The 17101-nt window shown below is 37.4% G+C and overlaps 2 protein-coding genes across 2 annotated transcripts in view; one reads left to right on the plus strand and one right to left on the minus strand.

Annotated features, from left to right (window-relative positions):
- Positions 1 to 17101, plus strand: part of LOC113511256 (trichohyalin) — a 116594-nt gene that overhangs the window by 34872 nt on the left and 64621 nt on the right. The gene's annotated exons all lie outside the window — the stretch shown is intronic.
- LOC128200104 (uncharacterized) lies at positions 10109 to 15584 on the minus strand. Its single transcript, XM_052892328.1, has 2 exons — positions 13806 to 15584; positions 10109 to 13747 (listed from the first exon to the last, which is right to left on the minus strand). Exons 1-2 carry the CDS (start codon positions 15582 to 15584, stop codon positions 10109 to 10111), a joined length of 5418 nt encoding a protein of 1805 aa, XP_052748288.1.

The raw sequence follows: 17101 nt of genomic DNA on the forward strand, positions 1-17101 counted from the left end.
GGACGAGTGGCGGTCCTCCACCGTGCGTTTTTCAAGGCACTTTCTTCCACGCACGACCACTCTTTGGAATTAACTTCCAGCAGCAGTATTTCCGAACCGATACGACAACATAACCTTCAAGAAAAGAACATATTCCCTTTTAAAAGGCCGGCAGCACACCTGCAATGCCTTTGGTATTGTGGGTGATCATGGGCGGCGGTAGTCACTTACCATCAGGTGAGCTGCATGCTCGTTTGCCCCCTGTGTTGTAAAAAAAAGGTCAGTCAACCCACCGTGATGAATACATCTGGGTTTCAGCACGATGGTTTCCAGGAGGACCGGGCGGAGACTGTCTCGACAGGGCATATTGCTAGCAATGAGACTGATAGTCCGCATTACTAACAATCGCTCCCCCCCTCCCTTAACAGGTCAGTTAGCCCATCGATCGTGATGATAGTTTCCAAAAGAAACGAGTGAAAGTCAATCTGATAGGGTATATTGCTAGAAACAGATCAATCAGATCCTATTACCAAGAATCTCTTTCTCCCGACGTTGGCTATTTAAATATAATAATTAAATTACAACGAATCCTAACTTTTTTCGTTTTCTGGGAAGGGAGAGACGTTTAAACCTTTGCCCGGGGGGCGCCACCTAAGCCGAGTCCGGTTCTGTCTGTGATTAGCGTCTTAGCGGTACGCATTTGACTTTCAATAAGTTATTTAGCTTTTAAATAAGTAAACACACGTAGACAGCTATTTCTGGCTACTAGTTGCAACGCATGCATTGTGACATCTTAGTCTTGATTGCGTTGGGTTTATTTATTTCTTATGGTACTTTTAGTTGGTTGCATAGATTCATTATGATAACTAGTGTCAACGCCTCCTTATGGGGAAGAGTTATGTCTAGCAGTGGACAGTTAAATGGTGATATGATGATGATAGATTAATTATCCAGTTTCGTTAATCCAATTGCAGTGGCAACTCTTAAGCCTTTAGTGCCATCGATTTTTGCTCATATCTACTTAAAAATGCCAAAGAAATCTTTGTCGTGTCGATGTCATTCACCCTTGTAAAAAACTCTAAAAAACTGTATCTCCTCTAAAAATTATCCAATTTTAATATTTTTTTTACAGCAAGCTAAACAGCGACTGATTTCACAACGAGCGCTATGACTTACGTGGTACTTTTAGATGCAATGTGCACGAGCGCGATGGCGCTCGTCGGCACTTAAAGGGTTAAAATAGTAGTAATTATTCTGTGATACCATTCTTGGTTTATGACTCTTTTTTTTTTAATTGATGATAATAGAATGGTAACCCCGCCCGCGCCAACGGTATACACTGGCGGGGCACCAGTGAAGGATGATAGGTGAGAATGGAAAGGCAGGTCTGTTAGCCCACCGTGATGAATACACCTGGAGTTCAGCACAAGATCAAATCGTTTTATCACTAAAAAGGGAGTAGTGTTTGTGATAGTATCCGTGTTAGAATGACGCTTGTTGAATGCGGATTGATCGATTATAAATGAATAACATGATAGGTCAGACTAAGCACATTGCCCAACTAGGCTTATACACAAAAAGTGATTGTACATTTTGTCACAATGAGGGAGCAGTTGTGTTTGCATAGCTGTGTTTCAGTTTGAAGGGTGGGATATGGCGTGGATTTACTGGGTACAGAGGAATAACACCTGAGTCCTCAGGAATGGCAACGTATAGGGGGTATCATGGGCGAAACAGTATACTCTGTTATGTCCATGGTACTGCACATGTCTATAGGCGACGGTTACCACTTTCCATCAGGTGGGCCGTCAGCTTGTTTGCCATTCTAAGTTGTATAAAAAAAACGTATATTGCACAAATCATACTCACAAGCTCAAATTTCGATATTTTTGTGTGCAATCGAGCGGTAAACAAAGAATTTATACCAACTATCTATCTATACATCTAGTGTTGAAACTATATGCCTTTTTGTAGAGCCTTGAAACGTTCACTACTTCATTTACTCCAAAATAAGTCGGCCATTAAGTAATTTGCTACCATTTGTGGCGTATTGGTACGAATTCGAATTATTTGTTTTAATTCAAATAGTAAGCGGTTACCGTAGCCTATAAACGCCTGCAATACCAGGGGTATTACGCGCGTTGCCGACCCTGAAGAAACCTCTGTTAACACATGAAAACTTTTTTGTTATTTATAATAATTTGAATTTAATAAAAAATAAAAACTCATTCTTTTTCTAGCTGTCAACATGTTTTTTATTTCATAAAATTAAAAATATTTAAAATAAAGCAAATACAGCTAGAGCACTAACAATCTCTTTAGCTCCCTTTCGAAGAACCCCATGCTGTAATCTTTTCATTTTATTTATAGGTCATTGATTATTTTACATTAATTATACGTATTTACTATCTTTATTTTCCCATGGGTGTCGTAAGAGGCAACTAAGAGAATTTTATAGTTGAGGGATGGGCAGCAGCGTCACTCTTAAAACACCAAAGGCTAATTGCGCTTGTCAATGTGTCTGCCAGGCGTGGAAACTTCTGGCGAAACCTATGCTCAGTAGTGTACAATTTTCGGCTGATATGACGTTAATAACTTACCTACTAAATTAACACGGAAAAGAAATAAAGGAAAAAATATTCTCATTCAAGTAAACTACTAAAAAAATAAATACTAAATAAAATACTAAAAATTTCAATCATGCCTAAAATCTAATGCTATATTTCTTTGTTTCAGGTAATTAAATAATTCAGTCCTGTATGATTATTTTTTTATCACCAACTGCAGTGCATTGTAATTATTTTTACCACAATCAAGCTATTCATATAATATGAAATACTCAGGTTCGTAACGCTGTTTTTTTTTCAATCGACTCGTGTCCTTTATTTTTATAAGATGCTTCCCAATGCGGTTATATTTTTTCTGTGGTCAGTACCTCCTAACTCCGTCATTTGTGAACCGATTTGAAAAATTGCTTTTTTATCTGTAAGGTTATATTTACAGATAATTAAGATTGTTTCATAAAAAAAAAAGACTAGTAGTAGCGAAGCTAGTAATATTGATTTAAAAACTAAATATACAATAAGAGCTATTTTTAATAAATTTTAAGTGTTAAAATAAAATTAAAAAAAAACTAAACTTCTAAATCAATTTTGAAAAAATCTGTAAATATATCCTTTCAGATAAAAATAGAATTACCAGAGTGAGTCTTTGTACAAAAGTCGCTTGCTTGGGTACCTCTGTCCTATTCGTGTTTCAACCGTGAAGCAGTTGTGTTTGCATGACTGTGTTTCGGTTTGAAGGGTTTGATATGGCGTGAAAGTACTGGGTACAAAGGAATAACACCTGAGTCCTCAGGAATGGCAACGCATGGGGGGTATCATGGGCGAAACAGTATACTCTGTTATGTCCATGGTACTGCTCATGTCTATAGGCGACGGTTACCATTTTCCATCAGGTAGGCCGTCAGCTTGTTTGCCATTCTAAGTTGCATAAAATATATATATATATATATATAAAGCGAGATAAGAGAAATTATTAAAATTATTATTTTTTTCTTTTTGTGCGTGTGCCATAACAATAGTTTAAAATTTGTTATTTTGAAAACGTAAGTCGGTTCCCTATGGCATTTGACTACTGCAACAACAGTAACAGTAGCTGGCCACGGTCGACGGTGATGAAATAAAAATTAAACTAATGTTTGTCTATGACGAAATATACCATAAACGGTCGTTTGTACACTTAAGAATCTTCGTAAACACATATGTTTCCTATTTGTAATGCAAATCGTACTAGACGACCTTGCATGCTACTGAAACGTATTGTCTTGCTGTTTTTAGTTGAATGCGACTGAAAATTCTCACTCCTTTGATGATGATGATGATGATATGATGGGCGTCATACATTATACATGTATGAGAGTCGACTATGAGGTTTCCTAGACTTCTATCTAAGTTACAATTTCAATTTACTAGTTTAGCAAAATTATTATATATTATAGGGTTATAATGACGATAATTTTTTTATGCAACTTATAATGGCAAACAAATTGATGGTTCACCTGATGGGAAGTGGTAACCGTCGCCTATAGACATGAGCAGTACCATGAACATAACAGAGTATACTGTTTCGCCCATGATACCCCCCATGCGTTGCCATTCCTGAGGACTCAGGTGTTATTCCTCTGTACTCAGTAAATTCACTGCCATATCCCACTGTTCAAACCGAAACACAGTCGTGCAAATACAACTGCTTCACGGTTGAAACACGAATGGAATATACATAAGTGTCCAAGCAAATGACTTTTATACAAAGTCTCCCTCTGGTAAAAATAAATAAAATAATGATCATAATAATAATAAGCGAAGAAACTTTTAAAATCGGTTAAGTAGTTTTTGAGTTTATCTATTATAAACAAACAAACAAACAAATCCTTCTTTCTTTATATTAATATAGATAAATAAGTTCAGATACAAAAACAAATATAGTTACAACGTCCACTGTTATAAGATTGCGTGTAATCGATTGTAAATCATTTAGATTCCCACCAAATCGATTCCATTCTACTATTTATTAGCGTGAAGGTTGCTAACATAGTGTTTATACATAACTGAATCGATTATATACACATCATTCAGTATGGAATATCGTTTAGTTTAGAGTAATGCGGGTCGACATGCGAAAGCGCAAGGCCGTTCCATTTGTGTCTTACTTCTTTTAACATTTACACTTTTGTTTCGGTTATCTCTTATATTCGAAATGCCAGACTTCCTTACTAATATTATAAATAATAACTTGAGTTAGTTTTTTATCTCTTTGCAGTTTACCATTTATTATGATATTTTTTTTAATGGATGATAATTAAATTGTTACTCCGCCTGTGCTATCGGTATACAGGATTCAGAATATATATTCAGAATAGTCCGTCAAGCAGTTCCTTCAAGAAAAGATTAAAATCATTCTATCTTTCCAATTTTGTTTAAATATATAATTGATTTTTTTTTTGATGAATGAAAATGATATGGCAGCCCCGCCTGCGCTAACGGGATACGCTGGCGGAGCAACCCAAGGGGAATCCAAGGGGAACCGCGAGGAGGTCGACCTGATAGGGTATATTGCTAGCAATGGGACCATTAGACCCCATTATTAACAATCCCTTTCCCCCTCTGAAACCGCGTTGTACACGACCATTTAGGCTGTAAGGATTTATGTACGGACTGTGCTTAGAGGAATTGTTCAATATGATGCCCACAGCCACTTTCTACCATTTTACGGCTCGCCACCGACAGGGAGTTCACCGTCATCTGTTTATCACCTCAGAACTCCGTTATTTATAAACCGATTTGGAAAATTGCTTAAAAGCATATATTATATGTTACTTGCAGATCGTTCTCACGGAAATTTTATTAAAATCATTTCAGCATATTTTTAATACGCGATGAAAATTTGATTTCAGTATATAAAACATGTGTCAACAATACGAACGTTTAAAATTAACTATCGGTTAAGCAGTTTGGTTTTAAATCCAAAAGAACTGGTTTTGTCTTCTTAGTTCTGGTTTTTCTTCTGGTTTTGTTTTCAATGAATTGAAATACTTTTTTATGGAACAAAAATTACTTTTTTATTTACAAGTTTCAATTTACGTTGGTTTAATATGTAAGTAAATTTTTTCAAAACTTCATATTTCCAATATACATAAGTTTTTTATTGTTTTTATATTTCTTGATTAGCATTTATAGGAATATCTTCGTGTCTCATAAAATTCACATTTATCATTGGTGCACAAAAACTACAGTGACAGAAACGAACAAAAACTTAGAGCAAAAAGATGATATCATATTGGCGTTTCGCATTCGATTTCCACGAATAGATACGATATGTATTTGCGTAGTAATTTTCATACAATAAATTATTTATAATCGATTTTTAAAATATGCAAGATTTCAGAATTTTTCATATTTTAATTCTAGCGATATTATAATGCAATGATAATACGCAATGCTCAATATTGTAATTCAAGATGGCTGCCGCTACAAAATGGTGGACAATACTATCACTATCCCCATCCCTATCACTATCTTTATAATTACTATTATTACTATTGAAGGTTCCCTCGATTGATTACGGTTTCACCTGATGGAAAGAGATGATGTAGTCTAAGATGGAACCCGCGGGCCCACGAATAACCTATTTACATTTGCCTTAAATTGGTACAGATTATATTTGGATGGAAAAACATAAGCAGGCAGAGACTTCAACTCCTTGGCCGTATACATGATTACCCTGTGCATATTTTGTCAACCTTGTTAATGATGAAAGAGCTTAAAATAATGTCATCATTTTAATACAGTTGCAACCACACGATGGCGGATTACATTATAGAAGCTTGTTTTGGGAACAAAATTTTAAAAGTCAACCGATGAATACGAACTTATGACCTTTAGATCTTACAATGACAATATTGTCACGACGATCTTATATGGGCGTTGTAATTATCACATATTCGGGTCGCATTCGATTAATTTGTAATTTTAATTCGTCCACCATTAACATTAATCAATACAACTGGTGACACGTGTGAGAAAACAGGTAATTACCACTTCAGTACAGCTCGTGATACCGCCGTGCTCTATGGTCAAGGTGACCATGTTACTGTCGCATGAGGTGGAACTATTGAATATTATTAATTACATCATGGTTCAAACCAATTTAATTGTTACTAACTTATATTTTTATCTATTAACTAGCAATTTTTTTTACAAAACAGGGGGCAAACGAGCCTTCGGCTCACCTGATGGTAAATGACTACCGCCGCCTATGATCACCCACAACACCAACGGCATCACAGGTGTGCTGCCGGCCTTTTAAAAAGGAATATACTCTTTTCTTGAAGGTTATGATATCGTATCGGTTCAGGAATACTGCCGCTGGATGTTGATTCCAAAGAGTGGTTGTGCGTGGAAGAAAGTGCCTTGAAAAACGCACGGTGGAACTGACCCTCGTCCAGATAGTTGGGATGAAATTACAAATTTGAAATTACAAACAATATACAGAATTAGGTCGCAAAGTTTAAATTTAATCAACTTGGAGTGTCGCAGGGTAATATCCTGGGACCATTGATCTCCCAAATGTAAATAAATATTAACATAAACTATTTACTGATGACATATCGATTATTATTTATATAAAATCCAATATTGACTACCAAAGGGAGATAAATGACAGTGCCAGAAACGTGGTTGAATAGTTAGCTTGCAATAACCTTCGCGTAAATGTAGAAAAACTAAATAATACAATTTCTATCTATTACAAGAAGAAATATTTTAAACTATTTTGTGGAATATGTGCCTAAGTAAACATTACCAAAGTTAAATTGCGATTGCCAACTCGTCTACCAAGCGTGGCAATTACTGACAATACCACCAACGGCAAAGGCAGTCTATGAGAGCGACTTATATTCAGCAGTGGAAAGATAACGGCTAATATTATGATAACAATGAATTTCGATTTGATTTCTTCTGAAGACTTCGCGTGTGCAGCTAGTAGAATTCGATGAAAACATAACAACTACCTTTACATATAACATTGTCTGCCCTTCTCGGCTTATGTAAATAAAAGTCAATGAACTCACAAAAAAACTCCTTTAACGACCAACCCGGGGTACCAATTCGGCAACCACACGGAATACAATGATCCAATTAAAATACGAAATGGGGTATCGAATAAAAAAAATCGAATGCAGTATTCTAAAATCGGTGTGTCGATTTTATAATGATCGGACCGGAATAAAGGACTCAAGCCAATTTGAATACTGGATACACACATTACGATACAATCTCCGTAATCGTACATTGTTAAAAAAAAAAATTACTCCCATTTAAAATAGTACATTACTGCAGCGGCCAGCAACTGAGGCATTGATGGACGAACGTGCAAATGTGGACCAAGCCACAGCCGAGGCACACATACGTGAGTCCATCAATGTCTAGTTGTGGCCAAGGCTTGTATAGTACTTTTCTCAAACAATGCGCGGAAATCAAAAACATAATTTTACTTTTTAAGTTCAATGACGAATAACGAACAATAATAATTTTTCACGCACCATAATGTTCCTTTGTTTTTTCAATGAACAGCTTTCTATTTGCAAGCCAGTTCGAAATTTATATAAAATGTTTTATTAGTTACCTCTTTGGTAGCCATGTTTTGAAGTAAAAGGTCATTCCATTTTTAAATTACAGGACAGATATGAGTGTACATATTAATTTATTTGGCCGCAAAACACGACAGATATGGATTTTCATACAACTTTTGCCGGCCGCTGCCCGCATGTATCTGGCCAGTACGGCAATTTTAATTTATCTCAAAGAAGATTGTCAAAATAATGCTCACATTTCCAAACATGTTTGAGAAAAGAATATTATATTCAAGAATGAATGATACTCAAATTGATGGTACACTTGATGTTTCCATCCTAGCTAACTGTCGCCTATATGGTTGGTTCTTGAATTCTTCACGATGAGCCAACTGACCTAACATCTCTCACTGTTGCCTCGCCTGTTAGATTTTTTGTCAATCTGTATATTTGTTACGACATCACGCAAAAACTACTACACCAAATTGGATGCGGTTTTCACAGTTGTATTTCTAAAGGTCTAAACTTCAAAGTTGCTCTACGTTTTATCTTGATACGCCATCTAAAAGTGGATTATTTTGTTAGTGTTCCAATTTCAGAAATCCAGACGCAAGAAGTAGCGACTAAAAAACCTAGTTATATATATTTTTACATAAACATTATATGAATTATCTTTAATATTTAAAGTAACTAAACTTTATGATAGGACAAAAAGTTTTTCAATATATTGGGAACCCTATCTGTTTGCATGAATCAATAAACTTTTGCTTTCACAAACCAGCTCGCTCCGGACGGTGCAAGGTGACTGTGACCGGGGTAATCGGTCAATGGACCTTCAACCATAAACGCGAGTATGACATCCACATTTTGTATGTACTCATCGAGTTTACGTGGGAAATGAAAAAAAAAAAACGAAACGTGACTTTATCACAAAGAGCACTATTAACATAGATTAAGAATAAATACTCTTTCTATGACTGTTGAGTTTCGAAATTCAAATTTATTTCTGACAGTTTACGCCGCCAAGTTTATGTTATATTGTCATCACATTTTGTCAATGGTCTCGTTTTGTCTATATTCATATCATGTCCCATAGAGGTCCTTTTTCTTTTTAATTCATAGATTAAACATACTACTATTCTTAAAGTCTGTGTTAGTGTTCCACAAAAACAACCGACTTCCATTTTGATAAAACTAGTTATTTCGATTTAAAACTAATCTACTGAAGCGATTTTGATAAAAAAAAAGAATTTCAGATAAAAAAGGAATTTTCCAAATTGGTTTACAAACTGACGGAGTTATGAGATAATAAATATGAAGCTGAGATAAAAAAAAACATACAACCGAATAGAGACCTTCTTTTTGAACTCGGTTGAAAATAATCCATAAGTAAATAAGTAGTATATAAGTAGTAGACAAATAGGTACGTAAAGTATATAAAGAATCTTTCGCATACATTTTATAATACGTATCCAAATAAAAATTTCAATGTTCACAATAAATCACAACCTTATGGCGAACGGTTTAAAGTTCAAATTTGCTGAATATGTTAGAGTAGTCATTGTATCTTATACTATTTGTTCGAACATCGATAAATTCTGATGACATGACGACATTGTTCATAATTAGAGCCTTAACAGGAAAAAACAGTATTACTTACTTTATTTCTAACGTGATCAGATGTTCAGAATTATGGTTTTTTTTTTTTTTTTTTTTTTTTTTTTTAAAAAGATACTTTATTTTCTGTCGTTAATTTTTATACGACAACTTTTTTGCTATTTTAGTTTTGCTATTGAAGGTCTACTTGCTTTTTTTTTTTTTTTTTTTTTTTTTTTTTTTTTTTTTTTTTTTTTTTTTTTTTTTTTTTTTCTTCTACTTTATTAATATATATAATATGTAACATAATAATTTATTCAAATCTGTTCCAGTAAAATTGTCAATCAAGATTCTTGGTTCCGTTCTCCTTTCCTACTATTCGGAGGGTGGTCTTTGCAAAATTCAAGAAAAAGGTCTTGTTTCATCGTCATGAAAGATATGCTCCAGGTTGTTCTCAGTAATTTTACTGTTAATTAGGCATTCGCAGTTATATCTTATTTTTGCAAATCTAGGACATTCTGTTATTATATGTATGATAGTTTGCGGCGTTTCGTCATCACATTTACATGCTGGAGAGTCGATTAACTTGTATTTGTGCAAGTATGACCTATTTCCTCCATGCCCAGTCAAAAGGTGAGTAGTGACACTATCAAACTTAGTTTTTTGCAGAATTTTGTACGCTTTCCTGACATCTGGAAGGAAGATCTTAGTATTGCTGCCTGTCGACGAGTTACTATATTCTGTTTGCCATGCTTCAACTGATCTTTCTCTGAGTTCCCTTTTGACTAGAGATAGAGGAAAGCGGTCATAGGCAGGTTTTGCCCTTTTCTTTAAGGCAGCAGTTTTTGCTAAATCATCTGCTCGTTCATTGCCCTGGATTCCTACATGTGCCTTTACCCAATAAAAATAAACTTTGCCTCCGCGTTCCATTAGGTTCTTTATCCGATTTCTTATTTCTATTGTGAGTGGATGAAGAGAGCATGGATCCGCAATGCTTTGCAGTGCTGATTTTGAATCACTAAGTATATTAGCCTGTATATGGTCACGTTTTTTATTCATATACTCTAAAGCTTTAAGAATCGCCATGAGTTCCGCCTGATATACTGAACAAAAATCTTCCAAACGAAAAGTAGTGGACCAAACCTCTTTGCCGTTAAACCAGCTTGACGCAGAGCCACCAACTCTATCCTGTATCTTACTACCATCCGTATAGATTTGAGGTAAAGTGTTGTCAATAATCTCATTGATTTCGTCCTGATTGTTTATTATTGTGAATTCGATTTTAGATCTGGATGATGGATGCGGTAAAGCGGCCAAAGGCGTACGTGTTTCAAACTCTCTTCCCGGCAGGCTCTCCAGTGGTTTACCTTTTTTAATTTGATATAGCTCTGCCAGTTCTATTGCTCTATATTTTAGTGGGAGGATACCCGCTAGGGTAACGCTGGCTGTGAATGATGTAGTACGATGACCTTTAATTATTTTTATTGCAAATAGTCTGGTAACCCTATCGAGGAGAGAGCAAGTTGATCGTTTGTTGGTGGTTTGCGCCCAGCAGCTTGCAGCGTATAAAATTGTGGGTTCCACTACTGTTCGGTAAATAAGTTTTAAAATGTCAGAATTCAAGCCCCACTGGGCCCTAGCCATTCTAGATACGGACTTATAAATGTTAAGTGCTTTCTTTGTTACGTTACTTAAATGCTTTCTAAAATTTAGATTCTGATCTATTGTTAATCCAAGGACTTTAAGTTCTTTTTGTAACCGTATATGTATACCATCCATTACCAATTTAGGGGTGTTGTATTTGATTTTTCTTGTAAATAGGACAGCTTGTGTTTTTTGCGGTGCAAACTGAAGTTTTAGTTTCTTCCCCCATGCTACCAGTTTTGTTAGTGCAGAATTAAGATTACCTTCAATTTCCTCGCCTGTATCTCCTTGGGCTATTAAGAGAATATCGTCAGCAAAGGCCTGAATTCTGACATGTGGGTATTGAGTAGACTCCAATACCTGATCCAGTTGCACATTCCAGAGGGTAGGACCACAGATAGAACCTTGAATACACCCTCTGTTCGTCGTTCTGGTCAGTATACTACCGGAGTAACTCAATACAATCTTTCTGTCAGAAAGGTATGAAGCGATGAGATGGAGAATGTCCGTGTCGATATTCTTTTCTTCCAATTGTGTCACTATAGCTGGCCACCATGCACTGTCAAATGCTCCTTGGATGTCCAAGGAGACCATGACTGCCATACGCTTGTTGGTCAGTGCCTCCTCTATTAAGGATAGGGCATCAGTTAATGCGTCCTCCGTGCTACGTTGGGGAATAAAACCATATTGATTCGTATGTAAAGAACTATTAGTTATGAGATCCCACTGTAAACGTTTAGCAACCATCTTTTCAAGAATCTTCCCCAACAAGGGCAGAAGCCCAATTGGACGGAAGGCCTTTGGATGGTTATATTCTGATTTCCCTGGTTTCGGTATAATTCTGATAAAGGCCTTTTTCCATACTTCAGGAAAGTAACTGAATAATAGACATTGGTTGTATATTGCCAGTAGTGTGTCAGGGTCAGAGTCATATGCTTTCCTGCAGATGTCGGCAGTGAAACCATCAATTCCAGGGGCTTTCTTAGCTTTCATGCTTTTGAGTGAACTATGTAATTCTTCTTTCGTAAACAGCATGATATTTCTATTTAATGGGAGCTCTTTTCCTCTAAGTTTATCTATTCTTTGTCTTGTATCTATCTGTTCGTCAGTGTCGTTTGAGGGATCATCTTCAGGAAAGAATGTATTAGCCATTAATATTGCAGATTCATCTGATGTAAGAGTATTTCCATCATCGCTAATGAGTAGGTTTTCTCGTATAGTTTTACCACTGTATTTAAGAATTCTATATGTTCTTTCCCAAACTGTCTCTTTTTCTTCTGTTGTACAAAATTTCTTCCAACTTTTAGTTATAGCTTCCTCTATTGCTTTTTTATATTCTGTCTTTTTCTCCAAGTATTCTTTTATTATTATATCTTTCCTGTGTGCATTAGCTTTCTTTATTTTATTCCTTATCCTTTTGACTTCTGCTTTGAGTTTACTTAATTCTTTCGTCCACCACTTCGACTTCGCTTTCATCGTAGATTTTTCAACTTTGGGTATTGCTCCACTGCAAGCATTAGTGATTGCTTCTTGGTATTTTTCAACAGTACTTTCTAGGTCTTTAGTATTACTTATATTCTGTATAGAGTGAGAATTGATGTTTTGCGATGCTAATGTGTCCTTTAATATCTCTTCAAATATGGTCCAGTCGGCATTGACAGTATGATACATTCGCGTGGAAGAAATTGACGATTCTGGACAATTCAATTTATGAGTGGTAATAGTGAATGAAATAGGAATATGGTCTGTCAATGAGCAGAGATTAGGCTTAATTTGCCAATCTGTGAGCTGATTTAAAATGTGGGCTGAGCAAGCAGTAATATCAATAATACTTCGACAGTGTTGTCCTTGACGGAAGACGGAGAAAGTCGGTTGGGATCCCTCGTTGAGAACTTCCATACCTAAACCAAATATGACATCTACAAGAACCGATCCCCTAACATCTTCAGTGTCGCATCCCCACCAAGGACTCTTAGCATTTACATCACCTGCTATAACAAGATTAGTCGAATCAGTCGCGTTTATTATCGTTTGAAGAGATGTAATAGATTGTTCAATGTTATAGGTCTTATCTAGATATACACTAATAATAGTTATGGTTGCAGTATCAGTTTTTAGTTTTATTGCTACTATGTCACGGGTGGTCCATTGTGAACTTTCAATAATGCGGAGATTGGGATTCAATACAACAATGGCTGATCTTACTGGTTGTGTGCTATTAACGGTTGGATGTTGATAGATTCGATGTTTAGTGCCAAGAGCTAAGAAGCCTTTGGATCCTACATATGGTTCCTGCAAGAGCATTATAGAGTAACCTTGATCGGTGGCCTCGGAGAGGCATTCCTGTGTTGCCGCGTATCCTCTTCCGAGGTTTACTTGAACTATTTTGATTCGTTCCTGTGGCGATTGGGCAATATTAGCCCTGTTCTCGTTGCTGCCCTTAGCAATATTGTACTGCGGAACGGGCTATCCCATCCCACTTTTGCCAATCGGGGCATTCTTGACTATAGGATGGGTGCGCCGTATCCTGTCTTTTTGCTAATGTGCAATTGCAGCAACGGGGCAGGGAATCACGACTCCTGCATTCTCTGGTATCGTGGTTTTTCGCACAATAACCACATTTAACCTGGTCTTTACAGTCCGCCGCCTTATGGTTATATCCCATGCACTTATAACATTGTACTATAGGCGACTGGTCTACTGCCTGGACAGACTGTAACCCTATGTGAAGTTTTTGCCCTTTCACGGCGTTCCATACTATAGGGGAGACTTCAAGGATTATGTTATTTGTTTCCTGCGTTCTGCCTTTGGTTCTGCGGACAACTTTAACTGTAGAATCTGTTTGCACTGAGGATAGTAGTCTCTTATTTTGATTGATAAGTGCCTTTTCTACTTGGTCATTAGTTAGGTCATTAATAACTCCTAACAGTTTAACTTGCGGGAGTCTGTCTTTAGCGCTCTTTGCGGATACTTGGGTACATTTCTCTCGTATAGCATTTTGGAGCGCTTTTCGCTCTTCTTGGGAACTGCAACTCATAATTACCTTTTGGTTTTTTATCTTGGTTATTCGGTTGACACCGATTCCAAGCTCAATTACGTTCACACTCTGTTTTACCTGTTTAATGACATCCTCGCTAGTTTTGCGAGGATCAGCTGACTCTAAGAGAACTGCAAAGTTGGGCTTAGCCGTAATCTCTGCATAACTACGGGGCCGTTGATTTCTCTCCTTTTGCGTTTGGGCTGAATGTAAACGATCATCTGGATTCGGTGCCTCCAGAGGCGGCTGTTTAGTGGGCTCCTTATCCTTGTAATTGGCAGCTTGCCTAGCCATCTCAGTATTGTTGTTAACTTGAGTCTGGATTTGGTTTAGCTGAGTTCTCACCTCCGCTAGTGCCAAGTCGGTTGCAAGGGCGGAGCCTTGTTCATTCATTAGGGCAATAACCTCATCGTGTTTTGCTTCTTTGAGTTCCAGCATTGTAGTAGTGACGGTTTTTAGTTCCTTACTAAAGGGCTCCATATTGTCACGGAGAATTTCATGAAGTTCACTGCGTGTTACATGCGAAGCGGCACAATATGCATTCCGCTCTGTCAATTCCTTTCGAAGCTCGCGAATTTCATCCATAATGGCATCTAATATGGAACTTGGTATCTGTGGATCACGAGTCACTAAGAACTCCGGTTGGGAGAGATTATTAGGTGGTGCGGTAAGCGCATTGGTTACTAACTCCTTTATATCACTTAACTCTTGTCGAACTGAGGCTATTTCTTGCCGATGCTCAACGATATCTGCCTCGGATTCCTCAGCCCGACGGGAGAGTGATCTATTGGCAACTAGGACTATTTGGTGTGCAGTATCTACTGCTCGATTCCGCATTTCCGCTGTGACTGATTTGGACTGTCTCAAAGTGCCCACTATGTCCATAGCTAATGTTTGGATTTGTTCAGATATAGAAGCTTCAGAAACGTTGGCTGACTGTTGACTATGTAACGGCATAGTGGCCGTGGGACCTGATGCGATAAAGGTTTTGCTGAGAGGTAGAGACGAAACTGTGCTTTGGTGGCTGCTATTAGATGAATTATCGACAATTGACCTCCATGATGGGAGAAAATTTGATGACTGAGGCGTGGACGGGGAGGTAGATTCTTGCGGGGGCAGCGGCTCCATAATTTGAGCCTCAGATGCTTCGGACGGTAGGTTTACCGGTCGTCTAACAGGTGACCGCGTCAGCGGCATTTCTATGTTTTGGTACCACTGGAATGATGTGGAAATTAGTTTCCAATATATCGCAAGTATAGGGAAGACTAAAACCTATCAGATAATGAAGTAAAAAGAAATTCCGAAATTTAGTCCGATATCTTCACCTTAAGAAGTGAAAAACGGGTGGGTGGGCGGGCAAATATTTCGCAAAAGTGCTCCGATGGGGACAAGTGTGGTGTCAATGCACTCGGGACGGAGCGCACAGCACGGGAAAAATACTAGAAAAATTCTATATGCGACAGGGGGGGAGAAAATTGGGGAGAAATAGTACGATTACGAGTAGGTAAATAGTCAAAATTCAGGGGGTTGACGGGGGTAGGGGGATGATATGTAGACTAACGACAACAGGGAACGAAAACTAACTAATTCGAGGAGAAAAAACGACGAAAAAAGACAATTTACGAGAGAATTTTTGAGATTTCTAAATAACAAAAAACTACTTGCAACGGGGGGTAGAAAGGGGTGAGGGGTGCAAAAACTATATTAAACTGTAGGAAGCAACTAGACAACAACTTTGACAACGAGGGACAGCGAGAAAACAGCGAAATTCCAGAAAAAATTTTTTAACTATGATATTCAGAATTATGGTTTGAAGTAAACAAAATCATCATCATCATCATATCAGCTGTTAACTTTTCACTACTAACTAGTTGCCACGCTTGGCAAGCGGATTGGCAACCGCAGTTAGGCTTCAGTGACGTTTTAAGAGAGACGCTGCTATCCATCCCTCGTCTATTAAGTTGCCGTAGTCGTCTCTTACGACATTCATTGGAAAAGAAAGGTTGGCCTATGCTGGGACTACTCGGTATTATATGTAGTTTTGTATACAAGAGAAAATATAAATAGTCTTGAATAAAACTAGACAGAAGATGCATATCTTAACATTGGTGATGTAAGCCCAACAATATAACGGCTTATTCGTGAACATATTGACATTTTTAAGTCAACATTTTTTTTATACACAACTTAGAATGACAAACAAACTGACGGCCCGCCTGATGGAAAGTGGTAACCGTCGCCTATAGACATGAGCAGTACCATGGACATAACAGAGTATACTGTTTCGCCCATGATACCCCCCATGCGGTGCCATTCCTGAGGACTCAGGTGTTATTCCTCTGTACCTTGTAAATTCACTGCCATATCCCATATACCCTTCAAACCGAAACACAGCGGAAGGAAAGGGATTGTTAGCAATGGAGTTTGACAGCCCCATTGCTAGCAATATGCCCTATTAGGTTGACCTCCACGTGGTTCCTCTTGGAATCTATCGTGTACAATTCTTGTTGAATTCGTCACAATGGGCTAACTGGCCTAATTCATCCTCACCTATCATCCATCACTGGTGCCCCGCCGGTGTAGACCGATACACCGCGGGGTTACCATTCCATAATCACCCATTTAAAAAAACGAAACACAGCCATGTTAAACAACTGTTTCACGGTTGAAACACGAATGTAACAGAGGTATTAAAGCAAACGACTTTTGTATAA

This window comes from Galleria mellonella, unplaced genomic scaffold (genome assembly GCF_026898425.1).
Source record: "Galleria mellonella isolate WM207_F2 unplaced genomic scaffold, CSIRO_AGI_GalMel_v1 utg109, whole genome shotgun sequence".
Lineage (NCBI taxonomy): Eukaryota > Metazoa > Arthropoda > Insecta > Lepidoptera > Pyralidae > Galleria > Galleria mellonella.